This window comes from Nelumbo lutea, chromosome 4 (genome assembly GCF_056320005.1).
Source record: "Nelumbo lutea isolate HS-2025 chromosome 4, American lotus-T2T, whole genome shotgun sequence".
NCBI lineage: Eukaryota > Viridiplantae > Streptophyta > Magnoliopsida > Proteales > Nelumbonaceae > Nelumbo > Nelumbo lutea.
Genome location: NC_142687.1, coordinates 33271796 through 33292169, shown reverse-complemented (window position 1 = coordinate 33292169; position 20374 = coordinate 33271796). Strand labels below are relative to the sequence as shown.

The window sequence follows — 20374 nt, the reverse complement described above, 5'->3', positions numbered from 1 at the left end:
TTATTCCAAAAATACCCTTAACACTTTTTTTTTGTACAAAAAACAAAATTAACCAAATATAACCAATAGAGTGGTTGCCTGTGTCTTATAAAGGGCAAAATTAGTATTTTTATTTTCATTTTCTTTTGATTAAATTTATTTAGATGAACATTAGTGTCAACACTGTCATCTAATGGTAGATTGATTAAATCCATTGCAAATTATAAGTAGTGTTTTAGTAAAATTTTAACTATAGGGTAAATTTTAGTAAATCCATGAAACTATAAGGGGTATTTTAGTAAATGACTATTTCTATTATTTAGCTTTCGTTTAATAAATCCAAATTATTAAAATCAATATATATTAAAGTTAAATCCCAGATGTGGTCGAATTATTAATTACGTGCATATTTTAAAATCTGAATTTGATGCGATTATATTGGTTATCCTAATCCAAGATGATCAGATCGGATTAACTAGGGGTGTTAATCGACTAGTTTTGGTTTAGATCCAAACCGATTCAAACCTTATCAAATAGGATTTGGATGGTCCATTATAATTATTGAGTTGCGCCAATTCAAAATAAATCGGTCCATATTCTTATTGGTTTGAATTAGACCTAAACCAAATTTCTAATAATCCAATCATGAGGCCAAACTCTTTCCAATTTGAAATTAATCAAAACTGACAATAATATAAAATCACTTTTATGAAAACATTTTTACAAAAGCACTTTATAAAAATACTTTCAAGAAAGCACTTTTACAGAAGTAGTTTTATAAAAGCACTTTTACAAAATCACTATAATAAAAGCACTTTTATAAAAGTACTTTTACACGAAAGCACTTTTATAAATCACTTTTACAAAAAACTTTTATGGAAGTACTTTTATGAAAACACTTTTACAAAAGCACTTTTAGAAAATCACTTTTACGAAAGCACTTTTACAAAAGCACTTTTATAAGAACACTTCTACGGTACTTTTATAAAAGTACTTTCACAAAAATACTTTTATAAAAGCCTATGAAGTACTTTTCAAAAAGTGCTTTTACAAAAACACTTTCCCGAAGTACTTTCAACAAAGTGCTTTTGTAAAAACACTTTTATGAAAATATTTTTATCAAAGTACTTATACAAAAGTGCTTTTTCAATGCTGCAAAAGTGCTTTTATATAATTTTTTATATTTCATTCGGTTTGGATTGAATCCAATCCAATCCATTTACATTTTAATGGATTGGATTTGGTTTGTATTGGATTGAGTCCATTCTAAATAAATCATTTTCCCCAAGAATTAATAAAATTATAAATTATAATATAAAAATCAAAATAGTGTTTTAATTATAAAAATTGAAATTAATAATTTAATATTTAATTTTTAGTTAGTAATTTAATAAAAATGAAAACTAAAAAAAAACTGAAATAAATAATTTATATTTACTTTTTTAGTAATGTTATTGTATGATATGTACATGTTCTTGAGTCCCATTGTTGTTAATTGTAATATTTTTTTTCATATAAACTATTAAATGTGCATTTATCATGTGTTTATACCTTATTCATAGTTAATTCAAATTTAGGTTTGTATTTATGCTATTGTTATACATTTTCCTAATGTATCCAAATGTGTCCATATCTTTCATTCATATGTGTTTACAAGGAGTATCGTAACTAAACTGTCTGATAGGATACTCAATTTCAATACTTTTGATCCATTATGAGAATGAAAGGAGCAAAACCATATATTGCTCTTGCTTCTCTTTGAATTCTCTCCATCGGTTCAGGTGGTGATCCCAGATCTCCTATAAACAATAACTATGTTCATATAGCAGACAACTGCAATTAAGTTAAATTCAAGTCCGAGTTTCTTACCCATAACATCACGGCCACACATGGAAAACATCTCATCCCCTTGCATATTATTATGCACAAAGGTAATGTTTTGTAGGTAGGCGTGGGTAGAATTCTTATGGGTAGGAGATCCAAAGTTGTCTCGAGAAAGATTAGCGTGCAAGGATTAGTACGGTAAGCAACACATGCTTCAATGGTTGAAAGCATAGCTAATATGAATCCAAAAGCCCTCTCTGTTAGACAGTTATGCCCTTTAACTTCAATCAGATTGATGTACATTTTTTACATTTATTGTAAATGAATAAAGTATATAATTGATTCATGTCATTATGGTGTGTTTCTGTGTAATACCCTTAAACTGGACACTTAATGAGACTCGTGTTAGTTTAGAATCTTCACAGTTGTTGGATAGATCTAGAGAGATTTATCCTGCCAAGTCTGACACTAATGTGCCACCAAGTTGGTTGGGGTGGCTTGTCTCAGCTGCTAGGGTGGGACCTGAGGTACATACAATGTGAGTTTTTTTGAAACCCTGAACCGGATCAAAATTCCAATATTGCCCTAGACCTTGAAGATAGATAGACAAAACTGGAATGTTACACCTGACCCTTAGACTCGATTATGATACTACACTAGGTGTCAGATTTGACTGTCTTTGATATAACAATCAGTGAGATCTTTAGAGAGGATCACTGATCCCTAGAAACAGGGAATGAAAAAACACACGGAAAGAGAGAGTCGCAAGCGAAGGAGTAGTAATCAACCTGTTTCTTCTGTTATCTCCCGAATTCTAATCCAACCCACGCCTTAAATAGCCTTGAGAATTGATAAACCAGGCCTTCCCCTCTTCGGCGCCTTTGTTACTGAATTTCCAAGACATAAATATCATTTCTAACCAAAAGGAGAAAGCAATGCACTCATGCACATATAAAAAAGAGAGTTTGGAATATAAACAGGAGCAGGAGCAGCAGTTCCTCTTTTGAATAATCACTTTCATTATTATATGCTAATGACAAAAGGAAGATGACACCACCACTCACTGCCGTTGTAGGGTCCTCCACCTCTTGGGTTCCAATCAATCAGTGGTCCATGGAATCTCTCACCTCCACTTTCTCTTTCTACAACGGAGAGATGAACCAAAGATGTCGGAAGCGAGATGAACCAACAAAAGCAAGCATCCATTGGCAACCTAGAAAGCCTGAAATCACTGGCACTACAGGAGCTGGTCTCACGCCCATGAGCTTGGAGAAAGCTCTCTCTTTCTCGCCGGAAACAGAGCAGAATGATAAAACACACGGAAAGAGGCAGTAGCTGGAGAGGCAGTCTCACGGCCGCCACAGGGTCCTCAACCTACTAGGTTCCAATCAATTAGCGTTCCATGGAATCTCTCACCTCCACTTTCTCCTTCTACAACGGAGAGATGAACCAACAAAAGCAGGTTGGAAGCGAGGTTTATCTGACCGCTAGGAAGAAATAGCTGTAAAGAGGATGAAGAAATTGAATGAGTTGAAGTTGACTGAAAAGAAGGCTGGCTGCCAGAAGGCCCAAGAAATGTTTCAGAACTAGCTCCCACTTTCCACACCTTCTTCCTTCTTTGTGCCATAGCCGCTCATGACCCAGAGCTCGCTTTCGATTATCACACCGGGAGGTCATTGAACCGACTTCCGAAGGTTATTGAGCAATAAGAGTATTTTAAGAATTTTAAAATAATTATCACTCATGTAATAACACATGTGAACGAAGTGTGACGGCAAGGAAAGTTTTAAACAATTATCAGAAAACTCAAGGTACAGGAATAGTTTAACAGATTTACCCTAAATTAAAAGAAAAGTGATGAAATTTCTAAGTGAAAAAAAAATAATACATTGAACAAGCTCTAAATCCAAAATATACAATCATAACAATTAAAAATATATCCTCTCCAGTATTTTGTTCTCTTTTCACAATTAAATGTGATTACAAATTGAATGGTCGAGGAAAGGGAAAAAATCATGGTAGGATCTTCAGAAAATATTCGTAAGTGTTGAATTGTTCGTCTTTATCGTCTCTTCCCAGAAGTCCACTCGGACTCCATGCTCCTTCTCCAGTGCTGATAATCGGTTCCGGCGCTCACACTGCCCGATGACATTGAACAATTAATGATTGAAGTTTTGGATGAATTGGTGTTTCGTCTAAAACAGTAAAGGAATAAATTGTTCCTTGTTTTCTAATCTAAGGAGATGCGGTAGTTGACTTGTAAATATTTAGACTGGTGACAAATAAACAGAGAACAGAGCTAGACGAAATAAGAATCCTATGACAACCTAAAAACAGGAGAAGCAAAACTGTATATGCTGAGTGATTCGAAAAAAAAAAAACCCACGAACATTACTTAGGAAAAGAAAACATCAGTACAGTTCGAGATTTATTTATAATGAATTGGGTGATTCCATCAAGGTTGCGTTGTCGGGGATTTCTAACTTGGTTGGTGCTGATTCTGTGTTACTGTGATTCGGGGCACATAACAATCAATGAGCCATGGTGTTCACTACAGTGATTGAGTTTCCCCTAACGATTTGCATTTATCAACTAGAAAATTTTCTCTCGTACGGTGAGTGCTTTGCTTTCTGTTTCTTGTCCTCTACTCTTTGATTGATCCATAGAACAAGTTGGGTTCATTGATATTGGCATCAAAATCATCAATTTAGAGAGAGATCTCGAAGATGAGGCTTATTACCATCTTAGCAGCCATCACTATGCTGGAATCACCTCATCTTCGCCATTAAAGTTGGATGAGGAAGTCAGTTTATTTATGAAGATGACGTTTTGTCCTTCAACGGCCTTGCCCTCGCCATTAAAGTTAGGCTGAGGAAGACGATTACTTTGCAGCGATTTTCTTTTTTCTTTTTTAGTGGGGTTTTTCAATTTTAATTTTAAACAAAAATACACATGTAGAAATGAAATCAGACAAAAAAAAACACATATATACACACATATATATATATATATATATATACATATAATTTTAAACAAAAACATACATATATATTAAAGTAATGAAATCAGACCAAAAAAGTCTTCCCCTCAAACAACATTGGCCCAATTACATTAAGGCACCAGTCATTTCAATGATTTAAACAAAATGGACATGTGTCAAAATCTGAATAGTGGTAGTTTAAGAATAGAGTCCACTAAACATGTGTCAAATTTTGATTAGTGATAGATCAAGAAAAGAGTCCACTAACATGTAGAATAAAGCCCACCACTATGTAGAATTGTGAGAAGTGGGAAGCTCCCACTTTCAATCATTTCCTAAAAAAAAAGGAAATTATGCTAATAATTACTATTAACTACTAAACTAATTAATTAATTCCATCTACTAATTATTAATAATAATTACTGTTAACTATTTTTAATGAACTAATTACAGCTGTTGATTACTGTTAACTATTTCTAATTAATTAATTCTAGTTATTAAATACTAATAATAATTACTCACTAATAATAATTAATTACCGAAAATAATTTCTTATAATAATTACTGCTATTACTTGATTGCTGATAATAATTAGTTAGTGATAATATTGCTCATTATTAATTCGAAATGATAGTTAATAAATATTTTCATAATGGTAATTAATAATTCGGAAATAGTCATTTTATATTTATATTAACTCATATTAATTATTTTAGAAATAAATATTTATTGCAATTATTTATATCATAATTATTATCAAAAATTATAATTCATACATTTATATGAAATAATTAACTATATTAGTATAAGTAGTTATAATTAACAATAAATATTTTCATAATGGTAATTAATAATTTGGAAATAATCATTTTATATTCATATTAACTCATATTAAATATTTTGAAAAGATCTAATGATAGTTATTTATATTATAATATTACCAGAAATTATAATTCATACGTTTATATGAAATAATTAATTATATTATTATAAGTAATTATAATTAATAATATTATAATAATGAATATAATTATATTATTATTATCACTAATTATAATTAATTGTTACTAATACTAATGATGATAATTATTACTTCGGAATGATAATTAATAACTATTTTAATAGTGTTAATTATTAATTGGGATATAATCATTTTATATTAATATTAATTCATATTAATTATTTTATAAATATATAGTAAGTGTTACTTACTTACATTATTATTATTACAAGTAATTGTAATTAATACTATTATAATTCTCCAATAAATATTTCATTTAGTGAAAGTTAAATTATAAAACTTTTAATTGTTCAATATTGTTAGACTTAAAGAATTATAAAAGCAAATATTATTTTATGAATTAACTGAAATCGTAATTATAACAAATTAATTACTTAATAATAATAAAAGTAATAATAATAATAATAATAATAATAATAATAATAATAATAATAATAATAATACTTCAATATTACTAATTTCAAAATAAGTACACACATAATAAGAATATATTATTAGTTAATAATAACAATAATAATATTATTATTATTATTATTGTTATTATTGTTATTATTATTATTATTGATTTCACAATTATTAATATATTATTAATCTATTAATAATGCTGATTATTATTAAAAAATGTTAATAGAAAATTTTAATTACTTAAAATTATTTGTTGAAATTACCCATTTTAATTCAAACAATTATTAATTATTAATTTCTTAAAATTATTATTTACGAAATAATTTTAATTACTCTTTCATTAACGACCTTATTTTTGAGTAATTGGTTTTTTATGTTCAATATTTTTTTTTGCAAAAATCCAAATAACTTTTCATTTTCAATGCTAACCATTTTATTTTTCTCTTATTCAGTTTTCCAAAAGATAAAAATAAATAAATTAATGATATTTACCTATTTTTATCAAATTATGTATTTATCAAGTTGTTGTCATTGATGATGATGATGATGATGAATCGACTTTTTGAAAGAGATGGGTTATTATTATTGACTTCTAATTAATTAATTTCAGCTATTAATTACTAATAGTAATAACTCACTAATAATAATTTCTTATAATAATTACTGCTAATACTTAACCACTGATATTAACTAATTACTAATAATATTTCTCATTATTAATTCAGAATGATAACTAATGACGATTTTAATAATGGTATTTAATAATTCAGAAATAACAATTTTATGTTTATATTAACTCATATCAATTATTTTGAAAATAAATATTGAATGTTAATTATTTATATTAGAATTATTATCAGAATTTATAATTCAAACGTTTATATGAAATAATTAATTATATTATTATTATCAGTAATTATAATTAATACTTATATTAATTAATACAATTATATTATTATTATCATCAATAATTATAATTAATTATTACTAATAATAATGATTTCTGATAAAAATTAATTACTGATTATAATTACTTACTGATAATTAATTCGTTAATTATAATTACGATAATTATTACATCAGAATGTTAATTAATTAATAATAATTAATAAGTATTTTAATAATGTTAATTATTAATTGGGATATAATCATTTTATATTTATATTAATTCATATTAATTTTTTATAAATATATAATTAGTGTTAATTATTTACATTATTATTATTATTATTATTATAAGTAATTATAATTAATACTTTTATTATTCTCCATTAAATATTTCATTTAGTAAAAGTTAAATTGCAAACTTTCAATTATTCATTATTGTTAAACTAAAATAATTATAAAAGCAATTATTATTTCAGGAATTAAATAAAAATCGTAATTTTATCAAATTAATTACTTCATAATAATAAAAAAATTAATAATAATAATAATTTAATATTACTAATTTCAAAATAATACACACATAATAATAATAATATATTATTAGTAAATAATAGTAATAATAATATACTTATTATTATTATTATTACTAATTTCATAATTATTAATCTATATTACTCAATAAAGACATGGAATAAAAAATATTCAATTTACCACTAAATGAGTGAAATAAAAATCTATGAGTATTCTAATTGACTTGAATTTGACACATCAATATGCCCAAAATTATAATTTCAACCTACATTTTCTATTTCTATCTCCCAGTTCCCATAGTTCAAGATACCATTAGGTTATGTATTGGTTTCCCTATCTTTTCCTAAAAATAAATTCTAGCTGGTCTATGTGCATTGTGGGAGGCTTAGACTCAAAATCCATAACCATGATCAACCAAAAGAAACGTTGCCACCTAAATTGGAGGTGACTTCCATACTTAGAATGGTCTCATTATTCTCCTTTCTTTCATGTTTCATCTATTGGATGGGCTTCGAAATTCTAATTATATTACCAGTTGATTGTAACCATACATGATGATGGTTTGATTGTAGTCATATATTTTTCATCTCTTACTTTAGAGGATGGATGCATCTACAAATGTTGTTTGGCATGGATTGTTTTTCTTAGTAGCTCTTTGAATGATTTTCTTCCTTCTTTGCCTTTTTGAATGGATATCATAAATGCTTTTTATCCATTCATATGTCCCTAAATATTAAACAATATTGGTGATTTTGTTATAAACATCCATCTAAATTTACTATTTTATAAATAGATTAATGATTTCAAAGTTATTGATACATTTTTGGGGGTGGATTGCTCAAGAGGACATTGATTTTTTATTATTAAATAGTAAATTTCAAATTAAATGATATTGCAGTTGCCTCTTACTATGGGGTCATTATCTAAATAAAACATGGTAAGTCTCTTAAATCAAATAAAGAGCGTACCCTAAATGTCTATTATAAATAATTAAAAAACGAAATAATTCAGATTAAATCTAATAATTACTTACTCAAAATTACTAAATTAAGTAAATAATAATAACAATCAATTATTTATATAAATAATTAATAATAATAACAATCATAAAGTACTTATTTAAGTAAATAATAAAAAACGAAATAACAATCATCAACTATCATTAATGTCTATTCAAAGCATGCCTCATAATTATTACCAAATACAGTAATTAAACCTTAAATAAGAATCAATATTTATTAATAGTCATTAAAATTGTTAAGCTAAATCATTAGTCTATTCTTAAATGGAAAATATGAATTAACAAATCTATTATATAATAATTATACTCGGTTGGAAAAAATATTTTAAGTAAATCTTTAAATAATTACAAATTTAATTAATATTATTACTAAATAACAAAAAAATTAAATTAAATATTAAAATAATTTAATAATAATAACAATAGTTAAACTAAAGTAATAAAAATTTCAAATGACCAGTATAATTTTACGGGTTTGATATATAAGAGTCAATTTATGTGGACGCTGTATATATGATTAACTTTTCCGTACTTAGTACGGGGTTGTGTGGATGTTTAAAACTTTGAACGTGTCACACAATGTGTGGACTCAAAAGAAAAGTTTCTTCTGTCCAAACACACTGGATCCGGAGTGCATCGAGTATCAAATCCGGTTCTTATTCGATGCCTTTGTCCAGTACCAGTAGCAGATTCACTGTGCACACCAATGGAGTCAAACACCTCCATCGTCAAGCTCCTCTGCTCCTTTTTACTCTGTTTTCTCTACGTCTTTCCGTCCAATATACCAGCCAACGCAGCCCCTTCGTTTCCTAAAGAGGCCTTGCCCACTAAAACTGGCTATCTCCCCGTTAATTCGACTTCTACTTCCGCTATATTCTTTGTCTTCTATGAGGCCCAAAGTCCCATTTCAGCTCGTTCTCAAACACCTCTCCTCATCTGGCTCCAAGGCGGCCCCGGATGCTCCTCCATGATCAGTAACTTCTTTGAGCTCGGCCCCTGGCTTTTGTCTTCTGATGGGGAAAACCCAACTCTCAAGGCAAATACCGGTGCTTGGAATCGTAGGTTTGGTCTACTTTTCCTTGATAACCCAATTGGAACAGGGTTTAGTGTTGCTTCTACACCTGGGGAGATTCCCAGGGACCAGCATACCGTTGCCAAGCATCTATTTGTTGCACTCAATGCATTTATATCCTTAAACCCGTCGTTCAAGTCTCGTCCAATTTATATCACCGGCGAGAGTTATGCTGGAAAGTATGTTCCGGCAATTGGGTATTACATCCTGCAACAGAACTCCCTTCTATCCCCTTCCCGTCGGTTGAGTTTAAGGGGCGTCGCAATTGGGAATGGATTGACTGATCCAGTTACTCAAGTCGCCACCCACGCCATAAACGCATACTACTCTGGCTTGATCAATGAAAATCAGAAAACCCAGCTCGAGGAATTTCAAGCTGAAGCTGTGAGACTGACCCAAGAGGGGAACTGGACTGAAGCTACGAACGCACGTACCAGGGTTTTGCGTTGGCTAAAGAATGTGACAGGGTTAGCTACTCTGTATGATTTGAGGAGGATGAGACCTTATGAAACCGACGTTATTAGTGTTTTTCTGCAGAAGGAAGAAGTAAAGAAGGCTTTGGGCGTGGAGACATCCATAATTTGGGAAGAATGCAGCGACGTTGTTGGGGATGCATTGCACAAAGATGTAATGAAGAGTGTCAAGTTCATGGTAGAGGAATTGGTGAAGAAGAGTAAGGTTTTGTTGTATCAGGGGCAGTTTGATTTGAGAGATGGAGTAGTTTCCACGGAAGCGTGGGTAAAGAAATTGCAATGGGAGGGTCTAGAGAGGTTTCTAGTGGCAGAAAGGAAGGTCTGGAAAGTCAACGAGCAGCTTGCTGGGTATGTTCAGAAATGGGGGAGCTTGAGCCAAGTTGTTGTATCAGGGGCTGGGCACCTGGTCCCTGCTGACCAGTCGTTGAGTTCTCAGGCAATGATTGAAGACTGGGTTCTGGAGAGGGGTTTGTTTGCAGATGACGAGGAGAAATTTCCAAAATCTAATTTGAGGAACTTCCTTTGAATTTTATCATGCTTTCCTGCTACCACAACAAAGTAAATCATTGGTGAAAGCTTTGTACTTGATATTATTAGTTAAGTTTGCCATAATAACAACTAGTAGAATCTATTTACAACAGGATTTTATATTGTCTGAATTTTTGTCTTTGGTAGCCTTTTCAGTTTCAGTAATTCTCATGTGCTACTTAAATAATTCCTTTAAGGTAAAAATTCAAATTATGGGTGGTTTGCATAAATGTGGGTATATAAAAATCCTGTTAATTGGTTCTGAAAGGAATTCCAGTAAGTTGCCCTGTAAAATCTATTAGCCCACTGAGGAGGATTTCTGATGATTGTTTGACCGATGGTTGGTTGGTTCAATTACAAGGCAGAAACTTGATGAACATTCCTCTCAACCACCTTGGATTGTAGCTAAATGATTTATTTGTTCAGAATTCTCCACCTCTGTGGAAATAAAAAAGAAAAGCCTGAGTCAACCATTTCATCTATTATGTTAGCTCAGTGTTGAACTTGTTAGCCAGGTTCTGTGTAAAATCAACTTCTAGAAAAGGAGTCCCATGGATGGAAAATCTTGATCTTACCGGTCAACCTTCTGTTGTTTCTTTTACTGGTCTGGGTTTCCAATCCAAAACCCAAACAAAACATTAGCCATGTTAGGTTGAGCCGTTGAGCATTTTCCAACTGAAACTGAATTAATTCAATTTGAGACCTAGTGCCACTCCTAAACTGACTGTCAACTAAATTTGTTGGATGCCATGCTCATACCATATATACCCTTTTTCCCCTAAATTACTCTGCATTATGCAATTACTATTTACTAGTAAAGAAGAAAGCCATATTTTAGACATGATACAATTTGATAAGATAATCCCATTGGTTCTCTATGCCTATATCTGAATTGATTTGAATTTGGGTAATGTTTCTATTTAATGATGAATTGGATCATAGCTGAGGGCATATACTTCATGGATTTGAAGTAGAATTACAATCTAGGCTTATCAGAATGACAATTAGTGATATCCATTAAGCAGCTGGAGGACTGACTTTTTGATGGTCTATTCAGTTCCTGTAGTTCTCTTATACTGCTCATGAATTTCTGGTGTAATATAGGCAGAACTAAATTTGGTTGTCTTTCATAAATTCCGATAATGGAATCTATTTGTTATTTGGTTCCTCAGTTTGGAAGGAGTACAAATACGAATATGTATGATGCAAATACGTATAAAGCAGAACAAGTTTTAAGGTTCCACTATAATTGAAGTTGGATTTATCAAGGTAAAATCTATTAGGCTCAGTTTGGAAATAGTACAAATACAAATATGTACAGTGCAAATACATACAAAATAATACAAAATACACAGATTTGCACTCTACATATTGTATTTGTACTCCTTCCAAACTGATCCTTAAGGAAAATTAAGGACAAGGCACCTGCATCTCTACATTAGCAGAACCCCCCCCCCCCCCCATTCCTCTGTAACTCTTCATTTCTTCAAATCGCGTGGTGCCAAAGAAGAAAAAGCTCCTCTTCTATCTTCCAAGCCCACCAAACCTGGGGGCAGTAAACAGAACAAGAAAAAGTGGAGAAAGGGAAGCAGAAGGAGAAGGTGAACAACATGGTGTTGTTTGACCAGGCCACCTATGACAAGCTTCTCTTGGAAGCACCTCATCACCCCTTTCATTGTCTCTGACAGATTGAGGATCAATGGATTGCTTGTGCAGATGGCTCAAGGAATTAATGGCAAGAGGCTTTACTAGGATGGTGTCTGAAGACTCTGCACATGCAAGCCAGCAGGTTTAAACTAGGGCAACTAATACCCAAGTGCTTTTTATTGTTTGTTTTCTTTTTTATATTATGGATTCTGATTAACTTATTGCTAGAATTTCAAGTTTAGGTTCAGTTCTTTGTTGAGAGAAATACCATCTCTGTCTTTGTTAAAAAAGGAGAATTTAGGATGATTGCATCATTGGTGGTTACTATGTTCAATTAGAAGGTTGATTAACTGATATTTGATTCTAATTATAATTATTCACTTCCATTGTGGAAATAGAAAAGGACCAGTTCATTCATTTCATTCATCATGTCGGTTCACAACTGAACTTGGTATTTGGTAACCATGCCCTACATAAGATCCACTGCTAGAAAATAAGTTTGACAATTTGCTAAACCTAAACCCATTTAGAACTGTCTGGTTAGGTTCAACTGGGTATTTTCAACTTATACTGAATTTGATCCAATCCAGACAGATAGATTATTGCTAATTGACTCATAAACTAAAATTTTTGGCCAAGTCTCCCATCCAACCTAGCCATTTTCCATTTAAATTACTCTGCCTTATTCAATTGCTAGTAGAAGTCAAGTTAACAAGTATTTTATATACAAAAAATGATAGAATAGTCAAAGTAGTTTTGTAACTCTAAATTATCAATGAGGAAAAGCTTCCACATCTGATATCTTTGAGTCAATTTTAAAATCAAACATCTATTAGGAAATCATGTATTAACCTAAGTTTGTTTTATGTGAATGAATTGGCAAGCTGATCAACAGCATTTATTGAATTATAGATTTCTCCACTCCCTGTAATGTCCCCATGTATATCAAAGCCCACATAGCCACATTTCTGGTTATTAAGGCATTATAACTCAAAAGTAGCAAAGGTAACAAGAACAAAAGAACACATAAATTTTACATGGTTCGGCATATTGAGCCTATGTCCACAGAGTATCTCTACTAATTTTTTACTATTTATCAATAATGAGGAACAAAAAAGAGAATAAAGGGAGGTGGTACTAATTATTTGTAAGAGTAGATGCTTAGCTGACCATGTTTTGTCTTGTGTAACTTCACCAATACACCTAACAGAAAAGTTGATTTTGATTGTAGAAAAGAAAAATCCATTTAGTAAATGACAGAAGTGGTTGAAAAGATTCTGAATATGAAAATGTTATATGATAGAAATATGAGAGCAGTGGATGGAGTGAAAGGTAGGTCTTGTCTCTTCTTATCAAGGACTTACTTTTAAATAATAATTAAGAGGCTTAGATGAAATAAATGCAAAAAGAAAAAGTTTATTTTACCTGCTTATTGTCTCTTCTGACCTACCAATCCATTTAAAAATAATGTTCAAATCACTTTATATACACATAACTGTGGTTCAAATATGCAATTCAATGCATAAACTTAAACCAGTACAGGGTTTTCTGAGTTTAGAGGTAATGGAGGTCTACTACCTGCATAATAGCTTGCTAATGCTCCCTCTTTTCTGTGTATGGATGGGAACCCTGCTACTTGCTGGAGCTTCCCCTTCTACTTTGTCATCAACCACAAAACATTTTCATTTTAATGTAAGATCAGTTTCTTTGTGGCATCTGAACCCATAATTTCATTTTCAGAAGGCTGATGTAAATTGGAAATGAATTCCTTTCTTGAACTCCTATAGATTATCTCATTTCCATTTTTCTTGAAGTCATTTCTTTCCCAAGAGGGTTTCCTAAGCAACCATTGGATAGATAATGTTATCCATGCACTTCAATGACCACCAGATACGATAACCATACAATTAATCCCACTACTTTAATGGGAAGTTTCAAATTTGACCATGCAAATGAAAGGGATTGATCTTATTGATGACGCTTCTGAACTTCTTTTTCTGTTCTTTGAACAAGATGACTCTCTGAAACTATAGCCACGTCAAGGTGAATCAAATGGACAGATTGCATCCATGAAGTGGGCCTTTGGTTTGATAAAAGAATAGGTATTATGTAGAGTTGGCAAGCATGTTATAGTTTCATATTTGGTTGCACCATAGAATCTGAGCTTTGAATCTGAGTCAATTAATTTAACACCCCGGATTGTCGATTTGTTATAGGAAGCCAGCAATATAGGAAGGCCATTTGTCTCCATCATTGATCTGCTTTTATTTTTCTTTTATCGAAATATGGCTAGAGGTTGAAGACATGAAAGAAGAGATTTCAATAAAAATCCATTAAATGTTCAGAACCAGTGCAATATAAACAAATGGCAAATACACAGATTTCATACTATTTTCTGAGCGGGGCCATGTTCCAGCGGCCCAGCCCGGTCAATGGGAAGTTGCAGGCTATTCATTATTTGTATCAACTGGTCCCAGAATGACCTCATCAGTGATCAGACACTTAGCATATTCCCTACCTATTTAACTATTAATGCGTTTAGTTTAATTTAAAACTGCTCATCTTCCCTAAGCTCTAAGCTCAGAAATTTATGAATAGATCTAGGCCGGTTCATAGACGTCTTTTGAAATCTGCCCCAGTACAACAGCGTCATCCAATGTCGCAAAATGGGTGGGCTCGTAGCAGATATGAACTGTTAGCCTGAAAGATCAGGACCCAAAATATCCCTCCCTGAATTTGCAGGAGAATTCATCCTCCTTTTAGCCATGTTTAATCCCTTAAATCTGCGGAATTGTTAAGTTTTGAATGATGAACAGCTCTCCAATTGACCCCATGAAGCCATGTGTTTGTCCACATCAGACCGTGGGTCGTAGGCCTGTCAATGGATTCCAAAAGTCTAATATCCGATGGGACATTTGATTACATCCTATTAGTAATCGGATCCGATGTGGATTTAACCCCATCCGATCGGATTAAAATTCAAGTTAATAGCATGAACTATAAACGTGTTACGTATTAACTATATATGATAGATAATATTTAGGTTTAATTTTTATCACCTGTAAATAATCCAAGGAAAGTATTCACTTGGCCCTTGAGAAGGTTCTTGGCAATGACACGTCAACCCATTCAGTCCACTGTTTGTCTTTTTCGCAGGACAATTACTCTTTTGACCCACACCCATAGTAACGTGTCATGCCCAAGAACATTTCCAACCCCCTAAGTTTTTCCCGGTTGTTGGTATGGTCCCCAGATGCTGCCTAATTGGATTTATGTCCATAGGGAAACAAACAGGGGAAAGGTTCTTATTCTATATGAAAGATTCAAGAAGATTCCCAACTGTCATTACAAGGAGTTCCAGTGATAATGTAAATTGATCTATTAAATAATTAGTTGACCAAACTCCATATAACAATAATACTAATGAATGAATGGAGATAATTTTGTCTTTATTTGCAATTCTTACATCTCTGTGTGTGTGTGCTTATTTGTTATTTATTAACTAGGCATGGAGTAAAGCAGCTAAGAACAGGATGGGCTGATGGTCCAGCCTATGTAACACAATGCCCTATTCAAAGCGGCAAGTCATACACCTACAAGTTCAAGGTCGTGGAGCAGAGGGGCACCCTCTTCTGGCATGCCCATCTCTCATGGCAACGTGCATCCCTTTATGGTGCTTTCATCATCTATCCTCGGATGCCCTATCCTTTCTCACCACCAATTGAAGCTGAGATCCCTATAATATTTGGTGAGAGTTTGGTGACCTTTACTATCTAATTATTGTCTTATTTTTTTGAATTATTTATTTATTTTGTGCTGGGGGGCATGCTTGGATGTAGGTTATTACGGAACTATGGGTGGATAAAAAAGCAGAGCTGTTAGGTAGATCTCAACCAACTGTATTATGATTAAGATAGGAAAAAAAAAATAGAATATACAGCTAATGATTGGTACACCCATCAGTTGGCCATGGTCATTGGTCAGTATCCCAGAAATTATGCTTCAAATGTTCAATAGAAAACTGTACATGACTCAACAAGACTGTTGTCACTGGGACTTTGTGAGATGCCAAAAGGTCAGCAACCCCATTGTTTATTTTCATATTTAATACACGATCTTGGCTGGTTGGGCCACCCACCTACTGGTTTTCTGCCTGGCTGGGCCATCAAGAGCCGTTTGAAGTTGGGGTGATTGGTTCCAGGAGACCTTGTTCAACACTTGGACTCTACATCATCATTTAAGCCTTGTCACAAATATATGGGGTTGGTTATGTAAATCATGTTTTATCATTCCATTCTGTTTAGTGCTATATGCCTATATCCATTGTTAATTAAAAAAAAAACCCGTATCCATGGTTAGATTATGAGCACTTAAATCATTTCTTACTACTTCAATCTAAGGATTAAAGTATTGATACGTACATCCTGTATCATGTGTATCGTATCGGTATTGATGTATCCAGATATGCTTAGATACACTGGTACACAAATATTTTGAAAATATTAAAAGGGTCTCAAACCTGTTTTGGGACCCTCTCATTATTATAAAATAAAAAAAAAGGAGTATTGGCTATATTGATACACATCGATATCTATGTTGGGTATCGGTGAGTATCAATATTTTAGTCCTTGCTTCAATCTCTGTCTTTTTTTGGTCTTCCCCTATCCCTTCTAGCCCCTTCAATTAAATTGCAACATATCACTTCTGTCATATATACAGGTGGTGGTACATTACAAAACCATCTTAGTCTACTTTCTCTTATTCTCTCACCTATTACAGCTACTCCACCTTTATTAGAATCTGTCAATGAAAATTTTTGGTTTTGATGCCATCCATGCAAATGAATCTCAAGTAGATTATCTACCAATCATAATGCAATTATTAATGGGATATATACTATGATCCTCATTATTTAAAAAAAATTAATGTTAGAACATGTGTTTGATGTAAGCTGCATTTTAGTTGTTTGTACAGGAGAATGGTGGAATACAGACTTTTTAGCAATGGAATCTACTATGATAATGTATGGAAGTGGCCCTAATTCTTCAGATGCTTACACCATCAATGGTTTGCCTGGACCTCTGTATCCTTGTTCTAGCAAAGGTAAATTAAATCAGCATAGCTAGTTATAGCTAAGTATTGGATTACACATCTGTAGGGGATTCTGACTTTCTAACTAGTACAAGCATGCAGATACATTTATACAGACAGTAGAACCTGGCAAGACCTACCTACTTCGACTCATCAATGCCGCCCTTACCAGCGAACTCTTCTTTGCTGTAGCCAACCACACATTAACTGTGGTCGAGGTCGACGCTGTTTACACCAAACAATTCAAGACCACTGCAGTCATGGTGGCTCCTGGACAAACCACCAATGTTCTACTCAGTGCAAATCAGGTCTCAGATAGCTCAACAAGGTTTCCAATGGCTGCAAGGCCTTATGTGACCGCCATGGTTCCATTTGATGAAACCACCACCCTCGGCTTCCTGCAGTACAACGGAGGAAAGGCCATGAACTCCAAGCCACCACCCATTAAACCCTGCAACATTTCATCTGTGCACAACCTTCCCGCCATGAGAGACACCCCTTTCGCAACCCAATTCTCCGACAAGGTTCGAAGCCTTGCCTCCGCCCAATACCCTTGTAACGTCCCTAAAGCAGTGGACAAGCGAGTGATCACCACTACAAGCCTGAACCTTCAGGATTGCCCCAAGAACACAACCTGCAAAGGATTCTTGGGCAAGAGATTCACTGCTTCCATGAATAACCAATCCTTCGTTCGTCCATCCATGTCCATTCTGGAATCCTATTACCGGAAACTCAGTTCTGGGGTTTACTCATCCGATTTCCCAGAGAAGCCACCAACTGCCTTTAACTACACTGGCGTGAATCCATTAAACGAGAACATGAACACAGAATTCGGCACCAAGGTTCTAGTGGTTCCTTATGGGGCTCGTTTGGAATTAGTGCTGCAAGACACGGCCTTTATCAATGTAGAGAATCACCCTATCCACATTCATGGCCACAACTTCTTTGTGGTAGGGAGTGGGTTCGGAAACTTCGACGCCAAACATGACCCAGCAAAGTACAATCTTATCGACCCGCCGGAGAGGAACACGGTGGCAGTTCCGAGCGGAGGATGGGCGGCGATCAGGTTGAAGGCGGACAACCCAGGAGTCTGGTTCATGCATTGCCATCTTGAAGCGCATACCACATGGGGTCTCGCAATGGTTTTCATAGTAAAAGATGGTAGCAAGCCTTCTGAGTGCCTCCTCCCTCCACCAGATGATCTTCCCGTCTGCTGAGTTTTCACCAGCTTGCTCATTCATTTTATTTTATATGGTCCCATCAACAAGCATTTGATATTTATAACGTTGTTAATCAGACTGGAATTTGAATTGGATTTATTTCAGGCCGTGAACGGGTCGGGTCAATAATATGGGTCCTACTTACCGTTGCGATAATTATTTGATTTCCTTTGTTAAACATATAGTTAAAACTTTAAACTATCTAATATAGGCTTTATCGGAAAGTTGATTCTGTAAGCCTATTTTCAATTCTCTAAGTTTTTATCAAACACGGCTTAAAGACCTTACTGGTTCCTCAACTCATATAACACCAAAAGCCACTGTGCAAAAGCCTCTCAAATGGGCATATTTTGACCGTTTTTTAATTTTTTAAAATTTTTTTATTTTTTTATCAAAACGGGCCGGTTGTTTGGGTCAAATGGTCGGACCGTTCGAACCGGTAACCGGACCCCTGACCAGTTCGTTTTTAAAAACCATGATCACTTTATTGGGCTGGGCAAGCCTTGGCATATGGGATGTCGCATAGGGTGAGAAACATAAGACAGAGACCGGATCTGCTCCTCACACGCACATCCTACCATGCATTGAGAACATCTCCCGTACTTAGTCATTATTCACAGGAGATGTTCCCAATGCACGGTGGATATGCGTGTGAGGCACCCATTTGTGAGGAACAGATCCCATCACCATAACACGGGCAATGAACGAGTTTTTTGGTTTTTTTCTGTTTTAATCCAACTCATTTGATTTGCAGTGGAATCAGAATCAGAATTAGAATCATCTATTCCCATAATCTGTTTGGTTGAGATAGGACTTGAAATAAGAATTAGAATCAGCTAAAATAGAAATTTGGAATGGCCATTCCCTCTCATAGGAGAATGTCCATTAAAAATGGGAATGAGATTCAATTTTCGCCCAACCAAACAGTTGAAATCAGAATAAACAATCTGACCTAAGTTTTGATTTAATAGGTCTGACCTATCTATATATTAAGTTTTTCCAGATACAGATAATTTTGGTGGAGACCGAGAGACATCCAAACTTCCGATCCGGAAAAGATCAGATTGTTTGATCATTCACTCAAATTTATCAAGTATGAAACTTCTTTATTGCATGATCGACTGATTATAGATGAATTCAGCTGGGATTCTTGTTTTTTTTCTTGGGCATCTCCCTACGGGAGCCATGAGGATTATTTTCTGCAGTGCAGAGTTAAACGTGGTTTGCTGTTAAATAAAACGGATCTTATCTTAGGATTTAGCTTCATGAATTCCTTGAGCATGTGTGGTAATAATCTCCATTGGGCTTAGTTTGGAAGCAGTACAAATGCAAATGATTACTTACTACTTATCAAAGATCTAAGGGTGTTGAAATTGTAAATCTGTTGGCAGGAGAGAAAGGGAGATTATTAAGGCAGTGTTTGGAATCGCATAGAGAATTGCAAAATCTGGTCTTGATTTATATGCTAAAAAAACGATGATTTAGTTAGTAAACCGTTGATCCGGACGGTCAAATCATTCAATGGTTTTGGCCTTTTTTATTATCAAAACGAACCCGCCAATCCATTCGAACAATCAAATAGATTGACTCAGAACTAGACCCCTGACCGATTCGTTGTTCGATTTAGTTTTAAAAAACTTGATAATCAAATCGGGAATCAACTTCTTTGAATCATTTGAAGGAACTTGTCATGT

At 33.4% G+C, this 20374-nt stretch overlaps 2 protein-coding genes and 1 pseudogene across 3 annotated transcripts; all 3 read left to right on the top strand.

Moving 5' to 3' along the window:
- Nucleotides 1–9236: 9236 nt before the first annotated feature.
- LOC148855074 (serine carboxypeptidase-like 50) lies at nucleotides 9237–10853 on the top strand. The gene has a single exon (XM_088941244.1). The coding sequence runs from the start codon at nucleotides 9356–9358 to the stop codon at nucleotides 10718–10720; it is 1365 nt and encodes a 454-aa protein (XP_088797370.1). The 5' UTR covers nucleotides 9237–9355; the 3' UTR covers nucleotides 10721–10853.
- A 1011-nt stretch (nucleotides 10854–11864) lies between these two features.
- On the top strand, nucleotides 11865–13827 carry LOC148855073 (small ribosomal subunit protein eS25 pseudogene; annotated as a pseudogene).
- Nucleotides 13828–14138: 311 nt separating this feature from the next.
- On the top strand, nucleotides 14139–18806 carry LAC1 (laccase 1). Of its 2 annotated transcripts, none has more exons than XM_088941246.1 (3): nucleotides 14139–16117; nucleotides 17344–17472; nucleotides 17563–18806. In XM_088941246.1, exons 1-3 carry the CDS (start codon nucleotides 16066–16068, stop codon nucleotides 18675–18677), a joined length of 1296 nt encoding a protein of 431 aa, XP_088797372.1. In that variant the 5' UTR covers nucleotides 14139–16065; the 3' UTR covers nucleotides 18678–18806. The 2 variants fall into 2 exon arrangements, with proteins under 2 accessions (XP_088797372.1, XP_088797371.1); XM_088941245.1 differs by having other exon boundaries at nucleotides 14140–16117; nucleotides 17332–17472.
- The last annotated feature ends 1568 nt before the right edge of the window (nucleotides 18807–20374 follow it).

Bases quoted from the DNA above. Each gene is read 5' to 3' on its own strand.
- LOC148855074 (XM_088941244.1), top strand. From the start codon at position 9,356: ATGGAGTCAAACACCTCCATCGTCAAGCTCCTCTGCTCCTTTTTACTC.
- LAC1 (XM_088941245.1), top strand. From the start codon at position 16,066: ATGCCCTATCCTTTCTCACCACCAATTGAAGCTGAGATCCCTATAATA. The intron at 16,118-17,331 runs GTGAGAGTTTGG...GCTGCATTTTAG, and splicing joins TGAGATCCCTATAATATTTG to TTGTTTGTACAGGAGAATGG. The intron at 17,473-17,562 runs GTAAATTAAATC...ACAAGCATGCAG, and splicing joins GTATCCTTGTTCTAGCAAAG to ATACATTTATACAGACAGTA.